The sequence below is a fragment of the Rhamphochromis sp. 'chilingali' genome (assembly GCF_963969265.1).
Source record: "Rhamphochromis sp. 'chilingali' genome assembly, chromosome: 20".
Classification (NCBI taxonomy): Eukaryota; Metazoa; Chordata; class Actinopteri; order Cichliformes; family Cichlidae; genus Rhamphochromis; species Rhamphochromis sp. 'chilingali'.
In genome coordinates, this window is record NC_137947.1 from 32,315,478 (window position 1) to 32,341,345 (window position 25,868).

The 25,868-nt window shown below is 46.2% G+C and overlaps 2 protein-coding genes across 7 annotated transcripts in view; both read right to left on the minus strand.

Moving 5' to 3' along the window:
- Window positions 1–5,509: 5,509 nt before the first annotated feature.
- cst7 (cystatin f) lies at window positions 5,510–9,480 on the minus strand. The gene is made up of 4 exons (XM_080868351.1): window positions 9,207–9,480; window positions 6,405–6,583; window positions 6,138–6,257; window positions 5,510–5,710 (listed from the first exon to the last, which is right to left on the minus strand). Exons 1-4 carry the CDS (start codon window positions 9,250–9,252, stop codon window positions 5,627–5,629), a joined length of 429 nt encoding a protein of 142 aa, XP_080724477.1. The 5' UTR covers window positions 9,253–9,480; the 3' UTR covers window positions 5,510–5,626.
- A 5,282-nt stretch (window positions 9,481–14,762) lies between these two features.
- The window catches only part of syndig1 (synapse differentiation inducing 1), a 28,900-nt gene continuing 17,794 nt past the window's right edge, over window positions 14,763–25,868 (minus strand). For 5 of the 6 annotated variants that reach the window (XM_080868349.1, XM_080868347.1, XM_080868345.1 and 2 more), the window contains one exon: window positions 14,763–18,265. In XM_080868349.1, the coding sequence (XP_080724475.1) occupies window positions 18,107–18,265 (159 nt within the window). In that variant the 3' untranslated portion in view covers window positions 14,763–18,106. The remainder of the gene's footprint in view (window positions 18,266–25,868) is intronic. The other variant, XR_013970016.1, reaches the window with a different exon arrangement.

Here is a 25,868-nt window from a genome sequence, read left to right on the forward strand (position 1 = left end):
ATGTCAGATTACAGGCTGCTTGAGTAACTGCTTCGCCCTCTCGGGACGATTTAATGTGTTTTGATTGGCTATTGTCTGCACTACTGCGCTTGCACTTTTTTTTTTTTTTATCTTATCTAAATCTCACACGTTGGGATGTGATTATGGGTGTGTCTTTAGTGACAACCAACCAGTCACGAGAGAGGCTAACACACCCTACCTGTAACTGTGCTTACGTACTTCAGGCTACAGTGATTGATGTCACATTACAGACTGTTTAACCCATAGGTGTCAAACTCTGGCCCGCGGGCCAAATTTGGTCCACAGCCTAATTACATTTGGCCCGCGAAGCCATACCAAATTACTATTAGAGCTGGCCTACTGGTATTATACAGCTAATATATATATTGTTTAGTATTAAGCTTTGCTTGTTCCATATTCAGTTTTTCAGCAAAATGTGTTTGAGTCCATAAGAAAAGATTCATTCTTGTATCTAGAGGAAGATATTTTTTTTTCAATAAATATTAACGTCAGCCCGCGACTTTGTTCCAGTTTGGAATTTTGGCCCACTGTGTATTTGAGTTTGACACCCCTGGTTTAACCAATCATCTTGCCCCTCCCAGGATTTCTTTGTAATTTCTTTGTGATTCGATTGGCCAACAGCACTGAAATATTTATACAATAGCAGTTTGATGGGCTAGCGTCTGAACGGGTTAGCTTGGGTGCTTTGGCAGGATTCAGGCGTTGCTTTAGGGTTAGATTGATAGATGGATAGGGGAGATCTTTTGTGACAATACTAATGTAGGGATTACCTGGCAACTGCTGGTCGCTAAGGAAAAATGTGTTCTCCCAGCAGGTTGCTGGTAGTCACAAGTGTGAAGTTGGTCGCTCCAGTTTCCCATAGTGGAGGATGCTGACTTGGCTGCAGATGTTAGCTAGCTAACCAGCGAACACTGATGAAATTAAAAAGCGCAGCACAAACTGGAAACAGTGATGGCTCCTCTTCAAAATAAAAGCTGTCTCTATCCACAGAAACTAACAAAATAAGCACCTTTTACTTTGAAGGCACCGTTGCTTAGTGACATGTTTGAAAGTGTCCACAGAGGACTCCTCTGTTAGCGTCTAAATCGATCACAAAGACGTTTTGAGCGGCTTCCTCTGTGAGTCCCGATTTCACGCCGGTGACTGTCGGTGACCTCCTGCTGCCACTCGCCCATCAGCTGGGAGCGCACACGTTTTTCTAGCGACCAAGCTTCAGACCTGTGGCACCGAAGCTACGTCCACACTGGAAGCAACATGGCGACTTCAAGCCTTTCTTTTCACAACTTCCAGACAGGTGACTGAAATGTCGTCCAATGAGAGCGCAGGATACCACTGATGAACACGGGTATGGCCTGTTTGTAGAGTTACCTGGGTAACCAGAACCGGGTGCGATCAGCTGTCACGAAACGTGGCGAGCAAATTGCTTCTGTTGTGGACGCAGCTGGATGTCCTCGCTGATCACCTCCCTCACACTGATGTCTGTTGGACGTCGCGAAGCGTGGACTCACATTCTTTGTGTCATCTGAGCGAGTCTGAGCTGTTATGAGGAGCTGTCCTCCTGCTCATGCCCTCCTCCTCCTCATGCCCTCCTCCTCCTCCTCCTCATGCCCTCCTCCTCCTCATGCCCTCCTCCTCCTCCTCCTCCTGCCCTCCTCCTCCTCCTCCTCCTCCTCCTCCTCTTGTCCTCCTCCTCCTCCTCCTCCTCCTCCTCCTCCTCCTCCTCCTCCTCCTCTTGTCCTCCTCCTCCTCTTGTCCTCCTCCTCCTCTTGTCCTCCTCCTCCTCTTGTCCTCCTCCTCCTCTTGTCCTCCTCCTCATGCCCCCCTCCTCCTCCTCATGCCCCCCTCCTCCTCCTCATGCCCTCCTCCTCCTCCTCATGACCTCCTCTTGTCCTCCTCCTCCTCTTGTCCTCCTCCTCATGCCCTCCTCCTCCTCTTGTCCTCTTCCTCTTGTCCTCCTCCTCCTCTTGTCCTCCTCCTCCTCATGCCCCCCTCCTCCTCCTCATGCCCCCCTCCTCCTCCTCATGCCCCCCTCCTCCTCCTCATGCCCTCCTCCTCCTCCTCATGACCTCCTCATGCCCTCCTCCTCCTCCTCTTGTCCTCCTCCTCATGCCCTCCTCCTCCTCTTGTCCTCTTCCTCTTGTCCTCCTCCTCCTCTTGTCCTCCTCCTTGTCCTCCTCCTCCTCCTCCTTGTCCTCCTCCTCCTCCTCTTGTCGTCCTCCTCATGCCCTCCTCTTGTCGTCCTCTTCCTCTTGTCCTCGTCCTCCTCCTCCTCCTCTTGTCGTCCTCCTCATGCCCTCCTCTTGTCCTCCTCTTCCTCTTGTCCTCCTCTTCCTCTTGTCCTCCTCCTCCTCTTGTCCTCCTCCTCCTCTTGTCCTCCTCCTCTTGTCCTTTGTATGAATATATATATAACATTACAAACTCGTCTAACCCTACAAATACGTCTTATTCTGCTCGTGTATTAAAGACGAGCAGCTTTGGTTTCCGTGTAAACGTCACCGACTTTAAACGTTTCCGTTTGTTTCCTGTTTTGCTGATGCGCTGACGTCGTTACGCCACAGATTTCCTCCGACTGCCAGAGCCTCTGCAGTCAGTACAGCTCAGCAGCTCCGTGCTGCCCCTCAGCAGGCCTCTGGAAGCTGGCCAGTCAGAGGACAGTGGGCTTTGAGGGAGGAGGGGCTTAAAGAGACGGGAGCTGAAGCAGCTTGTTTCAGACAGAGGATGATCCAAGCACAGACACAGAAGGATTATTCTGAACTGGAAGTTATGCAAAGCTGCTCATATATTAGAAATAAGCAGCTGGAAACGAGCAGAATGGGTCCCTGTAAAGACATTTCAATCATCCACGGAAGACTGACGCGTGCTTTTTTTAGTTTGATTTTATAATTCAGGCGGTTTAGTGGCTTAGTATGGACAATGTTTCACATGCACTGAATGAGCTGCTTAGCATTAGCAGATTTTATAATAATCTTTGGGTTGAAGTTCTTCAGTATTTGTCTGTTAATCTTCAAAACTGGAAAATGTGTAAAAACTGAGGGAACCACTGGAGGACGTTTAACTGAATCATTTTGTTTTATAAATGTGACGAATGATCCAAGCTGGCTGTCGACTTCCTGTTTGACCTTCGACCTCAGGAGAGCGTTAGGTCGTGCAGCGTCTTTCGTGCAGGTCAGAGCACGACGGACGAGCCGAACAAACAAACCCTGAGATTGGAGACGGTGAAGGAGCCCGAGGCTGAAACGCACTGGCCTCCTAATAATTCCTGATCAGCGTGTCGTTATCTCTAACTCGGATCCGTGTAGAGAAGCAGCGTTTCTGTGACATCATCAGTGTGACGTCGGAGCCACAGGTTTCCTCACAGCCGGAGAACTTCACGGTGAAGTCGTCCAGTTTGGTGGCGTTTCTGTTTTTTACCTGAACAGTGATGATTGAGCAGTGCTTCTGTTGATTTTCTTTTGTGCCAAATGTGTTTCTCTCTCTGTGATGAGCTCTGTATTTCAGTCGCACTGCGTCTTTTCACACCAATGTCCTGCAGCCTTTCAATAAAAACTGAACTGTTATCGCAGCCTTCGTCTTCCTCACAGATCACACGGAGTCTCCATGAGTGATGTAATCCAGAGGCAGACTCCCACAGACAGACTGAAGTGGAGGGTGTTTTGTTTTTTGTGTTGATAACAGATGAAATAGGCTGAGAGGATGCTCAGACTGAAACGAGCTTGCAGGACGTGAACAAACTGCCTGAAGCACCAGCTGAGTTTAAGTTCCCCTCAGGTTCTGTGCTGGTGTGATGCTGCCACCTGGTGGTGATGAAAAGGAATGCCCAGTGACGGTGCAGCTTACAGAAACACAAGCTCAGAAACTGAGACTAAAGCCCCCCCGGGGGGGGGTGAGGATGGACCACCCAGCTGAGCCACCGTGTCTGTAGCTCCACGCGTGATGTCATCCATCATTTAGGTTTACTCTGATTACACAGATTGTGTAGATTACCGGTGAGTAACTCAAGCTTATAAAATATTACATTACACAGTTTGTCACCGACTCTGCAGCTCGGCTTTTCTCCTGACAGTCTTTACACATACAGCAGGTCAGCGTGACAAAGAGGAAGCTGTGAGGTCAGAGGTCAAATACTTTATTGTTGTACGGTACTCCGTCTGTCACAGAGAACTAAAAGAGTCCATGCACAACTTCCTCATGCTCCTCGACAGGTGCAGAACCGAAAATACAGGCCAAAGAAGTAGTAACGGTTCTCCCACCGCAGAGCTCCAGAGTCCTTATTTCATGCATCCGATGAAGTCTTGAGCACACCTGCAAGAATCACAGCTTCTTGGTTTTTAGGCTCTTTTGTCAGGTTAAGGAGACAGAACCTCAAAGACATCCCACACAACATAACCTGCTGTGAGACGGCGTGCTCCTAGAACACGTGAAGCATCGTCGGCTTTCTTTGTCAAACATGATCAATTCATCCTAAAAAGTCGATTCTGTCCATCTGGATGTTTTTCAGCATCATCAGGTGACGTCTTCAGTCTCAGCTGACTGCAGGTCCCCAACCTCATAAACAGCACATCTGCACAGTGACGCTGACTAACAACGGGCGAGGAGGTCAGTTTAGGATCCTTAATATGCAAATTGTCATGACCCCTGATCAAAGCCCATTGGTTGGCTGTGTCTGCAGTGTGAGGCCAAGCGTCTGGTTCCTACATCACGCTGTTCTGCTCTGCCTCAGAGTGATTAACCCTTTAAAGCAAGGGTGGGCAACTGACCCAGGGTGATATCTAAAACCTGCAGGACACCGGCCCTCGAGGCGTGGAGAACCCACCCCAGCTTTAAACCCTAACCCAGGGCTGCCCAATCCCAGTCCTCGAGAGCTACTATCCTGCAGCTTTTAGATGCATCCCTACTCCAACACAGCTGAATCAAATGAATGGCTTGTTATCAGGCCTTTGCCAAACATGATGGCATGCTGAAGAGGTAACCAAACCATTTGATTCAGCTGTGTTGGAGTAGGGATGCATCTAAAAGCTGCAGGACCGTAGCTCTCGAGGACCGGGATTGGGCACCCCTGCCCTAACCCATCGCTGGTGACCGGTTAGGGTTTAAAGGGTTAATAGTGCCATTTGAATCTGTCCTGGTGTAGGACTTGCAGCCTGGAACAGCCAGACTTCCAGTTACAACCTTCAGCTGGTCCTCGTGAGCCACAGACACCCCAAAGCTCCGGAAACAAAGAGCACGTTTAAATGAAAGATGAGCCACATGCTCCTCTCTGCATGGATTCATGACAAACTGTTTTAATGGAGCAAGCGGAGGCGTTCACAGTCTGACCAGCAGGGGACCTCGTCCTCCATCAGCCATAGCAGGATTTAAAGTCCTGATGAATCCACGAGTGTCGCTGAGCTCTGACAGATGTTCGACTGAGAAACCTCAAAACTCAGAGACGGTTCGATGGGTCGATTTATCGCTGAAATAAAGACGTTGACGCACGCAGAGTTCAGTTTCATCTTTAATACTGAAATATTCAGAGAACAGAGATGAACGTGGACGACTGACAGTTTCTATTCAGTGGATGAAGACGGGCGACAGCGGCAGGAGGGGGAGGAGTCAGCTGCTGCATTCACTGTTTGCAAAGTAAGTTGAAATTCTTCTTCTGTGGTTTTTCCCAAGGAATCATCCAAACATCCACGTGACACTGAAACACCTGAAAAACAGAAGAATCGTTTTACAGTACAACATGCACTACTGCAAGTTTTACTGCAGTACTTCCACTGCCAGGATTTCCAGTAATACTGCAGGAAGTGGTTTTATGTAATCATTTTATTTCAAATTATTTCAAACTGTCTCTGGCATCAACAATACTGCACAAATTTCCCATGATGCACTGCAGCTCACAGTGTTTGTTTCTGAGGCTTTACAGTATTGTACTGAGCAACTGTATAGACTCTCTGATGAGACGAGGAGGCTCGACCTCAATCTTCATCCTGACAGAGTCTTCTCTGCTCCTGTAATGCTCTCATTAAAGGTTTTATTATAACAGATGACACATCCTGTTTCTCAGAGTTTGGATGGAGTCAAAGTTAAGCAAGAAAGGGTTAGTCTTTCCTCTACAGTTGGCAGCTCAGACTCACCTGGTGGAGCGGACCGGGTGGCTGGAAGTCACACCTGGACAGGTCGTTGTTCTTGTCCCGTTTACGACACACCGTTCTGGAAATCTGAAAATCTGCCATGTACCGAACTCCTTTAACAATCTGAAACACACACACACACACACACACACACACACACACACACACACTTAGCGAGCACCTCACATGGAACCGCCCCCTACGCCAGCATGAACCCACGCCTGCCATATTTCCTGCAGATGCAGTGGTTGAACTCTGACCCCGTCATACCTGCTTCTGTGCTCTGTCGATGGTGGCGGGTTTGAAGAGGAAGGCGTCATTTGATTCGTTGTTGAAGAAGTAGGTGGCGTTGAGGACAACCTGCTGGAGGCCACGGTCATTCTTGCTGATGTTGTGTGGGGACCCGGGCATGGAGGGGTGATGATGCCAGCCAGACACCAACGTTCCCTCTGGAAGAGAAGAGCACCTACCGTCAGAGACGTGTCAGAAGTTTCTTCCTGTTAAAAGGGTGTTTTTCCTTTCCACTTGTAACAGCCACTATGGTTTGGTCTCCCTTTAAGACACCCAAGTCGAGGGTTGATGATGTCATCAGTTTGTGCCACTGGTCTCTCTCTGTGATTGTGTGGACATGTGCTTGCACGCTAGTGCATGAGGAGGGACGGATTTTATGTTTTACCTCTCCAGACACCTTTGTTTGCAACGTTATGGGTTGTACGAACACTGTGCGCTATGTTTGTTAAGCTGCAGCCGTTCAACCGGGCTTATATGGTTGATGAAGAGAAGGTATATTAAAGAACACACTGTGGAATTCCCAACACCAGCGTGAGTGTGTACTCTTTTGGCTACCCTGCTAAGTGTTTTGCCGCCTCCTCTCAACCACTAAACGCAACCCGACGTTACACACTGTCACCAAGTCATTCTTCACAGGGGGGCGTCCGATTGTTCTCTGTGTTATTTGGGGTCTTTACAATATAAAGCACCTTGAGCTCTTGCTGTGGTTTGGTGCTGTATAAATAAAGTTGAATTGAATTAATATTGTTGCCCTCAGGTGTGAATGCGTCCGACTGTCCGTGTTAGCTCTGAGACAGACTGGCGATCTGTGCCCCGCCTCTCGCCCTATGGTAACTGGGATAGCCTGCAGCCCCCCCACAGCCCTGATAGCGATACGCAGGAGAGGACGGATGAGTTAACACCGAGTTTCCATAAAGTTTTTCAAACAGAACAGTGATCAGTTCAGCTTCATGTTTGAATGTTGTACACCTCGGAATACTCAGGCTGAACGTTTAGGTATAAACTTAAGACATTTTCAGAGAAGTGAAGTTTTAGGCGGGTGTCAAACTGTCAAAACAGCCACAGGAAACAGGCTGATGAGACAGAGTGGATCAGTCAGGGGGGACGCTCTGTGGTGATTGGCTGTGGGGATGGTGAGTCAGACAGGGTACGTGGTCTGAGAGGAAGAACCATTTTTCTGTGGTGACAGAAGCACTTCCTGTTGCCTCACTGCATTTAAAGACACTGTACTGTGTTTTAGCTCGTTTCACACACCGAGTTAATAATAATAACACACATCATCTAGGCATCTTTTAATTTTTAAGTAGTTTGACATTTTTAGAGCCTTTTGAAAAACGGCTGACATAAAGGCAGATGTGGTCTCAGCATCTCTGACACGCTCAGATGTCTAAACAGTTTTTACCTTTCATGCTGGAACGACGAGCCGAGCCATTGCACAGGCTGTGACACCTAGTTTTTGAAGGCCAAACTAACAGCGTTCATTTGTCTGTGCCTGTAGTTTATTTATGGTGTACAGGTCTCAGGTACCTGTAGGTCTGACCTGCATGGATACACGCTTTGATCACAGTTAAAATGCTTATAAAGCAAATATGTTCATCAGATTAAGGCATCACAGTAATTTTCTAATGAAACAATGCTGGTTCTGATCTTTAATGATGATTACACATGGCATTCGTCTAGAGCAGCAGCTTGAAATTCACATGAAAATCTTTCCTTCCCATCAGCCCGCTGCACTCGTGGTGTCACCGCCTCTCTGGTCTAATATTGATGAAAATCAAGCTCAACACGCCAGACTGAACATACACATTACTTCAAACATCATGTCTGCAGCCACCTCGCTCTGAGCGCAAACAGCAACCCGACTTCGTTTAAACGAGAGAATTTAGCAGGACGGTAGTCTGAGCAGCCTCTCACTCATAAACTGAGACAGTTTTTAGTTTAGTCATGCAGCGATCTTTGTTTCTGTTTTCACTTGTTTAAGTCTTGCTGATGAGGTTTCCGGTGTTTGGGTGTGAAGGCTGAAGTTGTAAACAGGTCATGGTGAGCGAACCTCTACAGCGATTAACTGAAATGAAACCAGTAACGGTGCGGTGTATGGGACACAGCAACATCCACAGACTTACAGAGAGCCCAGAGACTTCCAGAAGTCCAGCGTTTCTGTTTTTAAGATGTGGGATGAATGTTTGAAGGTTGCCCATAAATCTGCTGACATGACAAAGTGAGCGTCGCTGCAGCAGAAATGTCAGTCTGGCAGAAGGTGACCTCAGCGGGTCAGCAGAGGTCACCACACTGCAGGTGTGGGACGAGCAGACCTCAACAACGTCTAAACATGCGGGCAGGATCGTGACCATCGAGTCTGAAATGTGCCAAAGGTGGACTTCAATGACGACAGCGTGGCCTCGTTTAGTTTAAACTGTTTTAAGATATCAGAAGCTGACAACGCAGCAGCCATCCCACACATGTAAACCAACACTGATCAGGATGATAAACGCAGGCCGTGGTGACGACGCTCAGCACAAGAAGTACATATTTGATCAACTTTCTAAAATATCTGGGCATTTTCCATTGATCAGAAACTGTCTGCAGAGCAGTTATCTTCATCTTCATTTCCACCACATTAAGCTCTTGTTCATGTCTGGGACAAGTCGCCGCTTTGAAGTTGAAGTTGCATAGTTTTTGTTTTAAAGAAAGTGGAGCTGCTGCAAGGCCCCGACCTGCACAGACCTGAGTTCAGCTTTAACCTCTGACTGTGCTGAGACAGACACACACACAGAGTCTTACCCAGAGCGGCGAGCACAAACACGAGCAGCAGCATCTTCACCTCCATCCTTCTCACTGAGCTTCCTGCAAAGTGTCGAGTCTCAGACCACAGAGAACTGGTCCGTCCGCTGCCTCGTTGACGTCACTTCCTGTACCTGTTTAGATTAGCGAGGGTTCCTGCTGCACTCTCAGATCTGACTCAGCTGATACTAATCAGTCACCTCAGGCTCCACCTCCTCCTCTCTCACCTCTCCTCCTTCCTGTTAGATGAGGGTGAAGCAGTCACAGGCTCATTGTGGGCGTGCAAAACGTTTGCAGCTCTGCACATGTGTGAAAGTTTATCGCAGGCTGGGGACAGGAAGGGTTAATGAGGACTTCCTGACTCTGTGTGACTGCACTTCCTGTTGGCTTTCACTGAGTTTTTTTCAAAGGGTGAACGTGCTGAAGACGAGCTCAGAGACAAAGGAGAGGAAGTGACTCCTAATGATGTTCCACTAAACCCAGAACTGGTCCTGCTGAGACCAGCGGGACCAGTTAGAATAAAAATGAACAAACTCAGCTTCAGGAAACCTCACAGAGCTTGATAAGACAACAATATCAAAGCTTATTCTAGAAAGAATAAGAGATCTTCACCCGTTGCCTACTGGTGGTGGTCAGAGGGCCCGGTGGCGCCAGTGTCCGGCAGCCTCGCCTCTGTCAGTGCGCCCCAGGGCAGCTGTGGCTACAATGTAGCTGCCATCACCAGTGTGTGAATGTGTGTGTGAATGGGTGGATGACTGGATGTGTAAAGCGCTTTGGGGTCCTTAGGGACTAGAAAAAGCGCTATATAAATACAGGCCATTTACCATAAATGGTTTGGAGAACTTTCCGTGTCGAGAGGAGGAGGAGACCAGAACCGTTCTCCTGAGCTGCAGACGAGAGCCTGCGACTGGTTAAAGTGTAATACCTGTACACAGAGCAGGGCGATATGACCAAAAGTATGCGATAACGATATAATTGACACTAGACAAAATACTTTACAACGCCACAACTTTATTAGAGCAAAAACAAACAACCATCAATGTATTTTCACTGAAACAAGCAGCTGTTTTTTATGTGCATTAAAGTTATATGAACATTTAACAGTGCAAATGCAAATTCCTCGCTGACAGTTTAACCAAAAGGCATTTCCAGTGGAAACTGGCCGACACATCCTCAGCATAACCATGTATAATATCCACAAAACTTAAAGAGGTCATACACACACAGTACGGTAACATTATGTTGAAGCACAGTACGTATCACTCCGCGAGGCTCCGCCTACGATAGCCGTAATGCTCCGACAATCCATCAAGCGGTGCGGCTTCGTAGCTCAGCAAAGTCGTACTGAAACATCTGACAGATTTTCGAGCGCCGTGCACATAAAATCGTTTCCAGGTCAGTAAACACAACCAGAGTTCATACATAAGGCGCACGGGATTATAAGGAGCTCTGTCGACTTTCAGAAAAATCAAAGGATTGATTTTAAGTGCACCGTATTTTCCAAACAACACGGTAATAACGACGGCCCGCTAGCATGCGCTACCAAAAATAGTGCTTTGTTGTGTATCTGACGGACTGCTCTTGCTCTTGACGAAGGCGGTCGCACTTTTCTCCTCCTCCTCTCCCTTAGCTTCCCTGCTTAGCCTCTTGTGTCCTTGTCTAGTCTCGTGTTTTTTTCCCTGGAACACTCTCACAGTCTGTTCTCTAAAACCTAAAAGAGGAATTATGGGTTGGATCAACTGGTCCCTAAATGCAATTGACACCCTTTCTCAACGAAATGGGCTCATTGAGTCAGCACGGATAAGATCTTGGAGAAGCTACGGCTGCCGTGAACACTCAGAATAAGACCTCTGAGTGCAGACTGGATTACATCTGGAGGGGCTCGCTCGAACAACACCTTTGAGCGCAAATTCGATCACATCTTGGGGAAGTGCACTGCGGTCGTGAGTTCTCAGAACCTGCTCTTTGAGCAAAAACAACGACAACATCACAGAACGTAAGTTTGGATACCATCATAGAAAGCTCGCGGCTCTCCAACGGGAGATAGAGAGACCAGTGTCGGACTGTAGAACTGCTTTGAAATTCATATGAGTTGTTCGCACTAAAGTAAAAAGCACCATCACTTCATGCGGAGACCCTCTCAGCGCCAGCTGCGGTCTCAAGGCTGGAGCTGAACAACAACACCCTGATAACGACTGTGTTTAGTCTGTTCCTTCCCACTCCATAATAATAATAATGGATACTTTATTGATCCCCATGGGGAAATTACTTGTTTTTCTCTGCATTTGACCCATTCACTCAGTGAAGCAGTGGGCAGCCCACTAAGCAGGCGCCCGGGGAGCAGTGTGTAGGGACGGTACCTTGCTCAGGGGTACCTCAGGGTAGCCGTTAAGTGGATTCGAACCGCCGACCTTCCGATCATGGGGCGACCACTTTACCTACTGAGCTATCCCTCCATGTCCTCCATGCAAGGCCACCTGGGTTGGCTGGAAGACTGTTTACTTAGCCTGGCAGGGAGGAGGACACTGTCTCAGCTGAACTCTGGACACACACACACACACACACACACACTGATATGCACACACTCATCCTCCCTCCCTTTCCAAACGCCTTCGACGCTTATTCCCTTCCGATGCTGACGGAGATCAAGGAGACCAGCGCACGCAGGCCCGGATGTGCTGTCTAATTCGTCTGTCTCTCACCTTTACCCCCCCTGTTGCTTGTCATGTGTTTCTTTGGTGTATTAAGAGTTTTTTCATGTGCTGAGGTGTTTTTTCTGTTCTCAAACTGATCTCCCTGTTGGAGCTCAGTCTGGGAGGAGTTATTTTTCTCCTTATCTTTCCTCATGTGGTGCATTTTCCATTGTTATACCTCTCTGACCTGTCTTTCCCATGTGATGTTTGTGTAATGTATGTATGGTCAGAAGGGTAAGTCAGCGCTGGCAAAGGTCGGCAGCCTTAACCCAATTTCCTTCGGGGTCAGCCTTCAGGATCAATAAAGTTTTATTGAATTGATTGAAAGCTAAACCAGTTCCACACCACTAAAGTTGCAGCAATTTTACAAACCAGTTCTGGTTCATCTGTTTCATTCAACGATCTGCTCTCGCCCTTCTCATTCTCTGTCGCTGCCATGATTTTTCCGCCATGTGTGTATGAAAACAAAGGCACTGCGCATGCGCGTTTTACCCATATCCTATCGCCATATTTCATTTTCTTTGCCCGACATTATACCAGTGTTACTGTGAACGGTATGATATGGCCCAGCCCTACCTGTACATGTGCACAGCTGCATCGTCTGCCGATCATCCTGTTGGTCCGCCCTGTAGTCTTCCTCTCTGCTCTCCTGAACGTTTCTGTGGCCGACTGTCGTCTGTTGTATCTGTGCATGTGTTGCAGACGTGATCATGCCTGTTACAGGGACGTCCTGCAGCTCTTTTTTCCTGGTTGTATTTTAGTTTCTTCCCTCTGTGGCTGCTGTCTTATCCTAAAGTTCATTCATCTGTTTCCTCAACTAGTCCTGGTTCTCACTTCCTGTTTTATTCTGATAGTTTCTTGTCTCCACTGTCTTGTTTAGTTTTACGTCTGTTATTCCTGCTGTGGTCACTTCTCAGCGTTAGCATCTGATGGACTTTTCACCCCCGTTTTGTGTTATTGTCTGGTTTTATCTTACACTATAAGTACCTGGAGGCAACTTTTGTCGTCATTTTGTGCTACACAAATAAAATTGAAGTGTAGTTTATCCATCACCATGTGTTTCCATTTGGGTCCTAAACTCTGCAATTCACGACACATTCATTGCTGCATTGTTCATTCATTTAGTATGAAGTGTGAGGATGAATATCTGTCTTTAAACTCAGTAAAGTGCATCTGAACAGTTCAGCCATGCACCGTAAGCTGCTCGTGTACAACCCAGTTCCTAAAAGCACTGTGTGTACATTTAAACAGAATACAATGATATGCACATATCATAAACTCACATTTAACTCATAATAAATGTGGGAGACAATGAGCCCTCAGTTTGACTTTGATGGCAGAGGCATGTCTCAAAAAGTTGGGAAGGATGAGTGGAAATGGAGGTGGTGCTAAAACAAAACAGGTGGAGGAAGATTTGGCTACCACTCTGGTTATTTGGAAGCAGGTCAGTCACATGATGAGGTATAAAAAGAGCATGTTGGAGAGGCAGCGGTCCAGCAGTCTGAAAAAGCTGCATCTATAATCGGTACTCTAAGGAACTTGGAAAGGTGAGCTGGAGCTCTTTAAGTTTCTTCTTCTTTAAGAAGAAGTTTCAGCTTCTTCAGCTGTAACACCAAACGGTGGAGGGTCCCAGGTATTTAAGCGCTAGTGGGCGTGTCCCTGGGAGGGTCGCTGACCCACTGCCGATCATGTGACTCATCAAATGAGCCAAGGTGTGAAAAAGGGCACGGGTCATTATCAGCCAAGGTTTCAGGTGAAACCATTGTGAGACCCTGCCCACACTATCATGTGACCTATTGAGGTCACCTGATGCAGGGTGTGAGTGGGCGTTAAAGCGTCTAGGAAGGATCTCAGACTGGATTATAGATGGAAGACAGTTGGTGTGCTAAGCCCCGCCCTCTGTCCAAAGATGGTCATTCACAGTGGACATAGATGCTTCCTTCACTCCTCTTTCACTCCGTCTGTCTTCTCTGTCCAACATGTAAACATTGGCGTCCTCAAAGAGTGACCTTTGACCTTTAGATGCAGATGAACAGCCGAGTCTTGACCCCTCGAGGTGGCTCTTCTGTGTTGTGTGTTTATGAAGTGTGTGTCCAGTGTAGACGTCCGAGCGCCCCTCTCTGCACAGCTGGTTTGTTGAGTTTGTGATGAACCAGTGTGTGGCTGAGTGTGTGTCTGGATCTGAAGTACACTGGGATGTCGTGCTGGGAGAAGACTGTATCATCAGTATAGTAAGAGGAATGTGTGCGTGCAGAGACGAGGCTGATAACTGCAGTGGCGCTGCATTAAAAACACGACTCTGTGATAAATCAGCGCACGGCTCAGGAACACTTCCAGAAGCCAGCGACTGTGAGCAGCTCAGCGTGCCGTCCACCAGTGCAGGTTACAGCGCCATCAAAGTCCACGTGACCGGCATGGAGAAACAGCACCGACCCGTTGATTTGGATTGTTACTGACATCCGGTGCATCTTTAGAAATATATTTACTGATATTTATTTACCTGCTGTAGGTGTTCCTAAGAAATATTCCCAAGTATAACTCAAGACTAATCGGATAGTTGTTGGCTTGATTGCTGGTTGCTTCACTCTGCATGCCAATCTATCCTTGGGCAGGATGCTGAACCTTGAGTTGCTCTCCAGTGCATGCACCTGAGTGTGAATGTTTGAAACCACTGAAGTATAGAAAAGTGCTTGTGTGAATTTACCATTTAATCCAGTCTCCCGTGTGTTTTTCTCTCCAGAATTGTTCCTGAGAGGAGAATTGTTGTGGTTGGAAAGATTGCAGCAGGGACACCATCTTAGGTGGAGAAGTGTGTGAGGCTGAACTGTCTGCAAACAACTCAATGAAAGTACCTCAGACACAAACATTTACATTTTTATTAGCGAGCACCTAAAGTCCAGGAAGTCTTAAAAAAACAGCTAACCGGAGCAGCTCTGTTTGATTTGTAGCTGGGCAGGAAGTTATAAGCTCATGTAGCTTAGCATGTTAGGCTAAGAGTCAAACAACTGACAGACAGCAAACAGGGAGGTTTGACAAAAAGCTCCTTTAATTCTGACTTTTATTAAGAGTTCAATCTGAAACATTCAGCAGATGCTAATCTCAGTGAAAGTCAAACACATTCAGTGAGCGTGTACGGACAGCATGTGTGATGACGGTTGCAGCCCTTTAGCCCAGACTTTGAAGCTGCCGAGGATGAACCATTTCCTGTTTCCAGTCCAGGCTGATAAAGCGCACCGCAGCTTTTTAGGAATCATGAACGTTCTGCGATCAACACCCCACTACGTTACCCAGTGGCTGCACGGCCTTTCTGTTATCGGGGGTTTAAACAGCCGTCACTGTACTCCTACACGCCAAACAAAAGCACCCATCTGAACACCTTCAGAGCCACACCTGCAGCTTAAACCTGAAGACTGCGTGAACCTCTGATTAAAGGGTCATTCTGCTTGATTTCAGTAAAGAAATGCACGAGACTCATCCCGTTAATTTTAGAAATCCATAACAGCCAACGACTGTTTCAGTCTGACTTTACAATCATTAAAAACGGGCGTTATTATCCACTCAGTATTTGCAGACTCTATCCGATGGTCTGAAGTCAGAGAGAGCCCGATTAGCTTGAAGGTTAGCTTAGCAGTGAATCAGGTGTGGTAGATTGTCCTCCTAGGTGGGCGGAGTCATTAAACAGATAATTCTTCAGGGTCTGACAGCAGTGATTGTTATCAGAGTTTCAGGAACATGTGTATGTGTTCTTCTGTTTGGTTTCACTGCAGCTCTGAAGGTTTGTACTGGGAAATAATGACTCTATCATGGATACACAGTCGGTTTCACATTTAAACACTTCCAACACGAGTGCTGGATGGACTTTGAGTCAATGACCCTGGACCTTCACAAAGCCTGTATAGCTGATATGTGTGTTTAACACAGGGGTGGGCAACTCCAGGTCTCAAGAGCCGGTGTCCTACAGGTTTTAGATATCAACCTGGATATCGCACCTGAATCAAATGATTAGGTCATTACCCAGCCTCTGGAGAACTACAAGAAATGTTGAGGAGGTCATTTAGCCATTTGAATCAGCTGTTTGGATCAAGGACACATCTGAAACCTGCAGGACACCGGCCTTCGAGGTCTGGAGTTGCCCACCCCTGGTTTAACATTTTCTCTATGAAGGATCACCACGAGCAGTCAGTTTGTTTTGGACATGTACAGCCTTCAGTCTAGGACCTGGGTGGACCTGGGTGGACTTCCTAAAAAGGAGTGGGCAGACATGCAAACACCAGACTGGTTTCAGATGTTGGTGGAGATTCAACATCAGTTTTGAGACTCTTGGATTTCTGAAGGCCTTCAGCAAAAATTGTGAATGGACATTGTGTCCAACAAAGATCAGGACCAAAGAGATAGACACAAGGTTTTGTTTGCCAAAAGATAAATGTGGTCTGCACCACGGAGACTGAGACTTAAAGACTTTCAATAACAATCCCGGATTGATGCCCTCAAAATGAAACTTGAGTGGATGTTTTAAAACCTCTGAATTAAGTTTGACACAGATGTAGAATCCACAGTACATTTACACATCAGTGGACATCAGTGGACATCTAAAGACTCATATATGTTCCCATATCACTCAAAGGATTTTTGTTTTTCGTTTAAAGTCCACCATCAAATTGGACCTGCAGTACCAAGGGTGTAGAAGAGAGGCCAGCCCAAAAATCACAATCAGATCTGTGGATGAACAAAAGAATAAAAGTTCTAGACAAAAATCTGTAGTTGGACATCCAGACAAACTTGAACATCAGAAACACCCCGGAAAAAACCTCCCAACGTTCCCGCACCGATAGTCTTACATAACATTTTCTGAATGTCCACACATGACTATGACAATTCGTTTCCCAGTGCTCACCTGTAGACGAGGACCCGAGTACCTGTCTTACACAGCCACCAAACAGGGTCCTGCATTAGAACCATGATTACAACACTTCCAAAGTCTTTTAAGGTTTCTGCTGAATATTCAGTTTTCACTGAGATGTCCTGATTCTGGACCAGAAGTCTGTAGACTTTCAAAGAGAAGACATCAGTGTGCATAAAAACAAAACAGACAATAAGAAAGAATAATAAATGAATGTATGTCCAAATTTCATAACCAAACTGTACACAGATGTTAAATGAAGTCCCAGCCTGACCTCCAGATGCTAAACCTGCAGAGACCATGACAGGTGAAAGATGTGTCTCTACCCTCGACACCGGCGTACCAGTTGGTGGGTTGTTGGTGTTTCTGTGTTGGTTTAAAGCCAAAAGGACACACGATGAGGTCAATGTCATCGGATCAGCTGACAGAGTTCAGCAGTGTCTCTTTTATCACATGAACAAGTCCAGAGTTTGTCCAAAAATATAAATAAATAAATAAAAAGTCTTTGTGTCTGTCCTGATATGCAAACAGGACGCAGCCAGTCCACTTTCACACATTCACCCGAGTCCACCTGAGCACAGGTGTGTGGTCATCTCTCCCTTCACACTCTCCTTGTGTTTATCATCACTGTAGATCATGTTACAGTTTGGTCCCATTTTTTATGTCTTTGTTTAAGTGTGAAGAGAGTAAATTTACATTTACATCCAAAAAAGTCTCACAGGTGTTAAATGGAGGCCGTGTTTGCCAACAGGTAACGTCCAGAGCTAAATCAGGTAAGCTGATGGCCCACAGAGCAGGATATAAATAACACAAATGCTTATTAGTGCTGCTAATGGTATTCCTTTAAACTCCTCCTCCTTTTATTCTGGCTGAACATCTGATGTGGACATTAAAAACTTCCTATGAGAGAAACTGTTACACCCTGAACGTTAACATCACCTCCAGGGTTTATTCGAGCTTTTTGATTCACGTCCTCCAACAGTAATGAAGAACTTTTCATGCAGATACAGTTAAAGTGATGATTCAGTGCAGTTTGGATGATGGAAATGAGAGTAATCACACCAAAAATGTTCTTTTAAACAAACTAACGCCAGCAGAAGCTTTAAAAAATGCTGCTGGTTCTTTGTTTCTCACACATCTCCTCTCCTTGGATCCGATTGGCCCTTCAGAACAGCACAGCGGGGTGTCCGACGCCATCGTGCGCTCACAGGAAGTTCTCCAGTTCGAGATGACGGCCAACATGCTGAAAACACTCACTGGGGAGCTGAACTCCAGGGGAAGGTGAGGGTTCGCTCCGTGATCTTAGGCTACCAGTGGTGATTCTTGGAGAGGTAGGCGATGAGCGCCACGGCCACGCCCACATAGATACCTGTCCCGATGGTAATTGACAGGACGGCGAGGAAGAGAGCCCGCCTGGAGCTGGAGCTGGCCAGGTGAAAGTCTCCTTTGGAAACTGCCTTGTTGGTCTGAGAGGGACAGAGACGTAAAAACAAGTCAGACAAAGGTTAGCTCCTTATTTCGTCGCTCTCGTGTGACACGAGCTGGGAAAAGAAACACAAAACACAGAAAACTGCACCAAGGTGAGCTAGAACGGCAGTTACAGTGGGAAACTGGGCTAAAGTATCCACCCATCCATCCACTGTGGGAGGAAGCCGGAGAGAAACCATGCAGGAACAAGAAGAACATGGAAAAGTCTGGCAGGCTGACGGCTTCAAACCTTCTCACTGTAAGGCAACTCCGCCAACCACTGCTGATGTTATAGGAGGATTCAAGTCTCTGGTTGATCTGATATCCTCGTGTTGGTGTTGTTCCCAGATCATCATACTAAATGTTGTTCCAGGATCAACACTGCAAGTGACCAATCAGAATGTGGTGACGTCATACTTTTGCGACTTCGGGAAAAACTGCCGTAAAACAAAAAACTGTACTTAAGCTGCGAGAAACCACCTCTGTCTGCCGATCAACGGACCCTGACCCTAAACAGTAAGCAGAACTGATATTGTCCTTGCAACATTGGAATTTCATAAATGCACGAATGGCTTGGCGCGCAAAAGAATAACGTCACAACAATGTGATTGGTCACTTGAACCTGGAACAACATTTTCATGATGGTCTGGGAACAACACCAACACGAGGATATCAGATCATCCCAAGTCTCTAGTCCAGGTACGCCTCAGTAATTGTTACCGATCAGAATTTTTCCTCTGGTTCAATCAGGTCAATCAATCAATCAAAATTTATTTATATAGCACATTTTTAAGACCGAAGTACACCAAAGTGCTTTCCATTAAAATCGCAGTACAAATAAAATCACAATAAAATATAAATTACAAATATATAAAATACAAGATAATTACATAATCTAAATACAGAGCCAGATGTAAATTACCCTAATTCGCCTTAAATGCCAGATCAAACAAATACGTTTTTAAACATGATTTAAAAGACTGAATGGAATCTGACGCGCGAATATGAAGAGGGAGAGTATTCCATAGCCTGGGTGCAGCAACGGCAAAGGCACGGTCTCCTCTGGTCTTCAGCCGAGACCTAGGTTGCACCAAGAGCAGTTGGCCCGATGATCTTAGTGCTCTCTGAGGGCTGTACAGACAGAGGAGATCAGCTAAGTAGTCAGGTGCCATATTGTTTAAAATTTTATAAGTAAACAATAGAATATTAAAATCAATTCGATATTTGATAGGAAGCCAGTGTAAATTTTTCAGAACAGGGGTGATAGAGTCAAACTTTCTAGTGCCGGTCAAGAGACGTGCTGCGGCATTCTGGACCAGCTGCAGACGCTGCAGAAGAGAAGATTGTAGACCCAAGTAGAGTGAGTTACAATAGTCCAGTCTTGACGTAATGAAAGCATGAATGAGTTTCTCCATATCTTTGTGTGGTATGTAGGGTTTAGCCTTAGAGATTAGGCGTAGTTGATGAAAGCTAGTTTTTACCACAGTAGAGACCTGTTTGTCAAGTTTGAAGGAACTATCCATGAAAACTCCAAGATTCCTGGCAGTATCAGTAAGGTAGTTAGCAACAGGCCCAAATGTGCCAGTCAATTGTCCCAGAGGCATATTTCGGTCAAAAACAATAATTTCTGTCTTCTTTCCATTTAAAGTAAGAAAGTTACGTGATAACCAGTCCTTGACATCACTCAGACAGTCAAACAGAGGATGTGGTGAGGATAAAGCATCCCCAGTCAGGTGAAGGTAGATTTGAATATCATCAGCGTAACAGTGAAAAGAGACATTGTGTTTTTCAAAAATGGAGCTCAAGGGCAACATATAGAGAGAAAACAACACAGGACCCAGTACCGAGCCCTGGGGCACACCACAGCGGAAATGGGCAGAAGAAGAGGAATATTTTCCCATCGAGACGGAGAACGACCTCTCAGAAAAATATGATTTAAACCAAGATAAAACATTTCCTTTGAGGCCTACTACATGTTCCAATCTTGCCAAAAGGATATCATGATCAACCATATCAAAGGCTGAGGTCAAATCCAATAGTACTAAGACCGCAGAGCGCCCAGAGTCAGCAATTAAGAGAAGGTCATTAAAGACTCTTAGTAGGGCAGTTTCGGTGCTGTGACGCGGTCTAAATCCAGACTGAAATTTATCACTTATACCGTTACTCTCTAAATAGGTCTGTAGTTGCCGAAGCACTATTTTCTCTAAGACCTTTGACATAAAAGGAAGTTTAGAAATCGGCCTGTAATTAGCTAGAATGTTACGATCAAGGGTACTTTTCTTGATAACAGGTTGCACGACTGCATGTTTAAAGACATTCGGAACATAGCCAGATGACAGTGAGAAGTTCATTAGAAATAAAATACAAGACCCGATTGTATTCAATGCATCCTTAATGATACGAGAGGAAATAATGTCGTGCAAAGAATTTGAGCTTCTCAGATTATTAATTATTTCCTTTAAAGTCAAAAATGACACAGGTTCGAACTGTTGGAAAACCGTTAAACATTCAGAAGCTGGGGCTTGATTTACTACCAAAGAATGTGTGGCCCTTAACAATGAGATTTTATCTATAAAATAATTTAGAAATTTTTCGCAGAGGGCCGGGGAGGCACCCATTGAAACATCCGAACAGGGATTAACCACTGAATTAAAAATTTTAAACAGGACTCGAGGATTATGGCTGTTATTCGCAATAATGTTAGATAAAAAAGAAGTTTTTGCCATTTTGGCAGCCTTCTGGAATTTAGACCGGCTCATATGCAGGATGTCAAGGGACACCTGAAGTTGATCTTTTTTCCATCTTCTCTCAGCTCGATGACATTCACGTCTAAGAGCGAGGATGGATTCATTTAGCCAAGGTTGGCGTGAGGTTTTACGGCGTCGAATCTTTACTGGAGCCACAGTATCCAAAATAGAAGTACATATAGAGATGAAAGAGTTGACTACGCCATCAACCGAGAGAGGTGCATTACTGATGTCTTCATAACAAAAAGAATTGGCAAAGGCCGCAGAAAAAAGAGCAACAGCCTCAGAATTAATCGGGCGTGATAGGCTCGGTGGACCCTCAGAGTTCAATTCCATATTGCATGACTGAACATCAAACATAACTGGGAAATGATCCGAAATCCCAGCATCATTGATGTCTGTGATGCAAATGTCCAGTCCATACGACAATACCAAGTCCAGCATATGCCCTTTAATGTGGGTTGATTTCCTCACCCACTGAGTGATATTAAAAGAGTCAATAAGGGCAAGAAAGTCCTTTGCCAATAGGTCCTCCTCACAGCATATATGAATGTTAAAATCACCACAAATAAGTACACGATCATAACTTAAGAAAATAATTCCTAGAAGATCAGCAAATTCACGGATAAAGTCCTTGTTGCGCTTCGGAGGTCGATACACCACCGCACAGAGGGTCCGGGGGGAACCGGACAACTCCAGTAGTTGTACTTCAAAGCTGGAGTGCAAGGCGGGAGGCAGTTGCCGCACTCGGAATTTACTTCTAAAAACCGAGGCTAGCCCTCCACCCCTGCCCGCGGTCCTAGGAGAATTAAAGAAAGCACAGTCCAGTGGAAGAAGTTCCGAAAAGGAAGAGGACTCACCAGGGCGAATCCAGGTCTCTGTTAGAAACAGGACATCCAGCCTTGATGCAAGAAAAAGGACTTGTTCACCAGTGACCTAGTGTTTAGCAGTGCCATACGGAGCGTAGCCTCGTTGACGCTACTGGGAGCACGTCCCAGCTGACGAAGATTACTGTAATCCACACCTCCTCCAGAGATCCGCTTCCAGCTCCATACAGGTGGACACTCAGCTGGTAGAACCGAATGGGCTTGCTGGCCAGCATAGCGAATCCATCGATGACGACACAGTCTGAAGGTATGCTGGGAGGGCCACAGGTTGTCAATAATGGAGCGGTAGCCAATCACTCCATGTGCTTTTAGGTAAGCTTTAATACGAACGCGAAAACCACTCCGCTTACCCCGTTTCCTATATCGTTTCTTGTGCGGTGTAAAAAGAGGCAGGTAATCCGTGCAGGCGGAAGTATGTGGTCGAGGCTGGGAAAAATTCCCTAAGTTCCAATATAGATCCGGCTTTTGGTGATTCAAGGGTCGAAGATTTAAAAGAGTTTGTCGATCATAGGCAATCAGGGCAGTAACATCCGGAAAGCATATAGAAAGTAATAAAGAGAAAACAACACTCAGGAAGACGGACCCAAAGACGGCTTGCCGTACACACTGGCGCAATCAGGTGATGAAGATCTGTCTCCATCTTCTCTCTGATGAAACCAGCAGCGTTCAGGTCTGAACTCGCCCGCGGAGCTCCGAGCTTAGGGGGAGACTCCACTCACGACGGCAGATAATCAGCTTTACAAAGAGATGCTGAGCAAAACAGCAGCAGAAGAAATGAGATTAAAAGGCAGAGGAAGAGCAGTAGAGAGGACCCATCAGTCTCTCTGCTCTTTAATCGCTTTTTAATAAAGATGATGTGATCAGGGAGCAAAGCATCCTGCTTGGTTTTTGACCTCAGGGGCTCTATTAGATATCTGCTTCATCAGCTTCTGCTTGGATTCCACTTATTGAATGAGTGGACCTGAAAAATGTTGCTAACATGACAGCGATGTGCTGCAGCGGTCCATTCTGACAGTAACCTAAACGTCACACAGGGGGACCAGGCCTCCCACCTGACTGAGTCAGACTGAATCTGAATATTCTTACTGCTTTAATGTGCTATCAGAGCTGGTACTGACTGACATAACAACACTGTGCAGTGTGACTTGGGCGAGTAACAGGTTAAAACACCAAATTCATCAAAGCAAATTTCCCGACTGAGACAGCAGGTTGTTTGTTCTGTTTTATCGGTGGAGTCTGGTATGTGTTAGAGCTCCGAGGCTGATGTTCGCCGTGTGCTGCCAGTGACCATCTATCTCTGTGTCAGGTGACAGCTGAGTTAACTCTGTAAACCTGATTAACTGGCTTGTGGGCAGGAAATAACCACTGTAATCACCACAGTTTCCAGTAAGATTTAATTAGTTTCCATGTCATACCACATGACAGAGGGCGCCAGTGAGCTCAGGACCTCCTGTGACTGGTCCAGTGGGGAGATGCTCCCACTCAGCCCAAATAAAGAACGTGTGTGTGTGTGTGTGTGTGTGAGTGTGTGTGTGTGTGTGTGTGTGTGTGTGTGTGTGTGTGTGTGTGTGTGTGTGTGAGAAGCCAGAGTTATGTAACAAGCTCAAACTGTGTGTGCATGTGTAGCCAGGTTTTACTGGCATTGTGGGGTCCTAAGTGTGTATACGTCACCACATTAGAGAGACGTCTTTCTGACTGGGACAAAAGGGAAATGCTTGAAGACACACTTTTTAAGGTTAGGGTCATCCCAGTAGTAGTGTGAGTTAATCTCCAGGAAATGAATCTGTGTGCGTGTTGGGCTTGCTCTAAAAGCACCAAATCAGATTATGAACAGGAGCGATTGTTTCAGTCTGCCACGTTTACTCTCAGGACACTTTTCAGCTGTTTGTTCTCACAGTAAAAGTGTCCTGACAGTATTTTCAGAGGGAGTTTCTCTTCTCATCCATCATTAGATAAAAGTCCTGATGTGACTTCATACACAATACATCACACGAGTGTTCACCGTAATCTGTGTGAAAGCTTTGTTATATGTGAGCTCAGCTTGTATCGTCCTTGATTTTAAAAGTTATTTTTCCTGGTGTGCTTTTCTGTGTTTTGACTTGCTTGCCTCTGTTAGCATCAGACTGAGTTTATATTTTTACCCTCTGTACCGGACATGTGTCTAACTGAAGGTCCAGGGTGTTTGACTGCAGTAAATACAATAAAAACTAGTTAAAGGAAACTTGAGGACTAAAGCTCACTGTGGAGCAGATGGTTCAGACACAGCCGTTTAGCATTAGCACGTCCAACGACCTGCTCATTATAAACTCAGATCGACTGGCTGCAGCCGCTCAGTTACTTTTCCTCAATAAGAAGTCACGTCAGTACGTTTAGAGCTGTAACATCTCCACGGGACTCAAATAAGCATTATTACTGAGAACATGTTGACGAGTGTCATGTTTCCGACCTTTCAGGCACAGTCATCGTACATTTAATGATGCGCCTGTTCTTAGAAAGGCTGTGGGACTTCTTAGTGTTAAAGGTTTGGGACCAAAGAAGATTCTCGTATTTCAAACATGATGTAAAGCTCCCTCTGTGAGTGAGCAGGATCCTCTCCTGTGCGCTCATAACCTTTCAAATATTCCTTTCTTAATGATTTTGGTTTGATGAACCTCTGACAGAGAAAGGACAACCATGCTCCTCCTCCTCCTCTTCCTCCTGCCGCAGTGCTTTCTGTTGTTTCTCACTGACGGATTTCAGTGTGGGAAGGGTTGTCAGTGGCAACCAGCCCAGGCTCCCTTGAAGCTGTAGGTGTGCAGTTGCCATGGAAACCACATATGTGACAACCAGAAAGCTTGTTGCGATGACCCTCCGCATCCGACCAGTCCTGCTTTGTGCACATTCCAGAGCTCCATTTAAACTTTTCAGCATTTTTAGCCGCTTCCTTCAGACTTCCTGCCGTCCAATCAGCAATCGGCAGTCATCAGCCGCCATTTTTTGTCAAAAGCCTGCAGAGAGTCTGGAACAGGAAGTTCAAACCTCGTCTACAAACTGTCAGACTGATGCTGGAATCAAGTGATTGTTTTAATTCTCATTCTGGAACTTTCAACGCAGCGTCACTTTAAGCATGACTGGACTGTAACCAGAGAGTGTGACTGTTTCCTGTTTTATTTTGAAATTCCTGGTCTGTGTGTAGCTGTCTGCTGGTTCGTGGGTTTATTCCTTTCTCTGTTCTTCCTGTGTCTGCGTTGCGTTTATGCATAATTTCCTCTCGTTTGAATGTTTCATGGGCTTTCCCTTTCACCTGTTCTCCTTCCTGGATCCTACCTGTGTGAGGTCACAGGAGGCGCCGCATCCGTCCCACTCCTGATTCTTTTAACAAGCTGAGTGAGAGCATCTCTCCTCCTCCAGCTGACTGCAGATCAGTTATATAAGGTGAACTGTGTCAGTGTGTGTAGACGCAGCTCTGAAGTAATGATCCACACACACACATTGACTCATTACTGTAAATACACAACGGTCACTTGCCACGTTCAGGTCACGTGATTGTTTCATGCAGGTAGTTTATTCCAGCTGGAGGGAATCATGTCTCCATCCCACAAACAGACAAACCACAGCTGCTAACTGTTAGCAGTGACCCCATCATCACATTGGCCATCTGTTACCATTAACGTAGCAGTTATCAGACTGTAGTTAGACAAACATGAATAATTATCGCAGCTGAACGGGTCGTGGATGCAGTATCGATCCGTGTCAGAGCAGAGTACAGACACGCGGAGAAGCGGGGGGGTTGATGCTGTGCAGAGTAGCGGCGGAAGCAGCCGAACGGGACAGAGAGTCCAGAGTGCGGAGAACCAATCAGAGCAATGAGGGCAGAGCAGCCAATCGGACGCTTTCAGGCCTGATGAGCAGAGCCGAGAGAGCAGAGCGAGGCTGCAGGCGGACGTGGACGTGCACAGGGAGCATGTGCAGTTTACAGCCAATAGTGA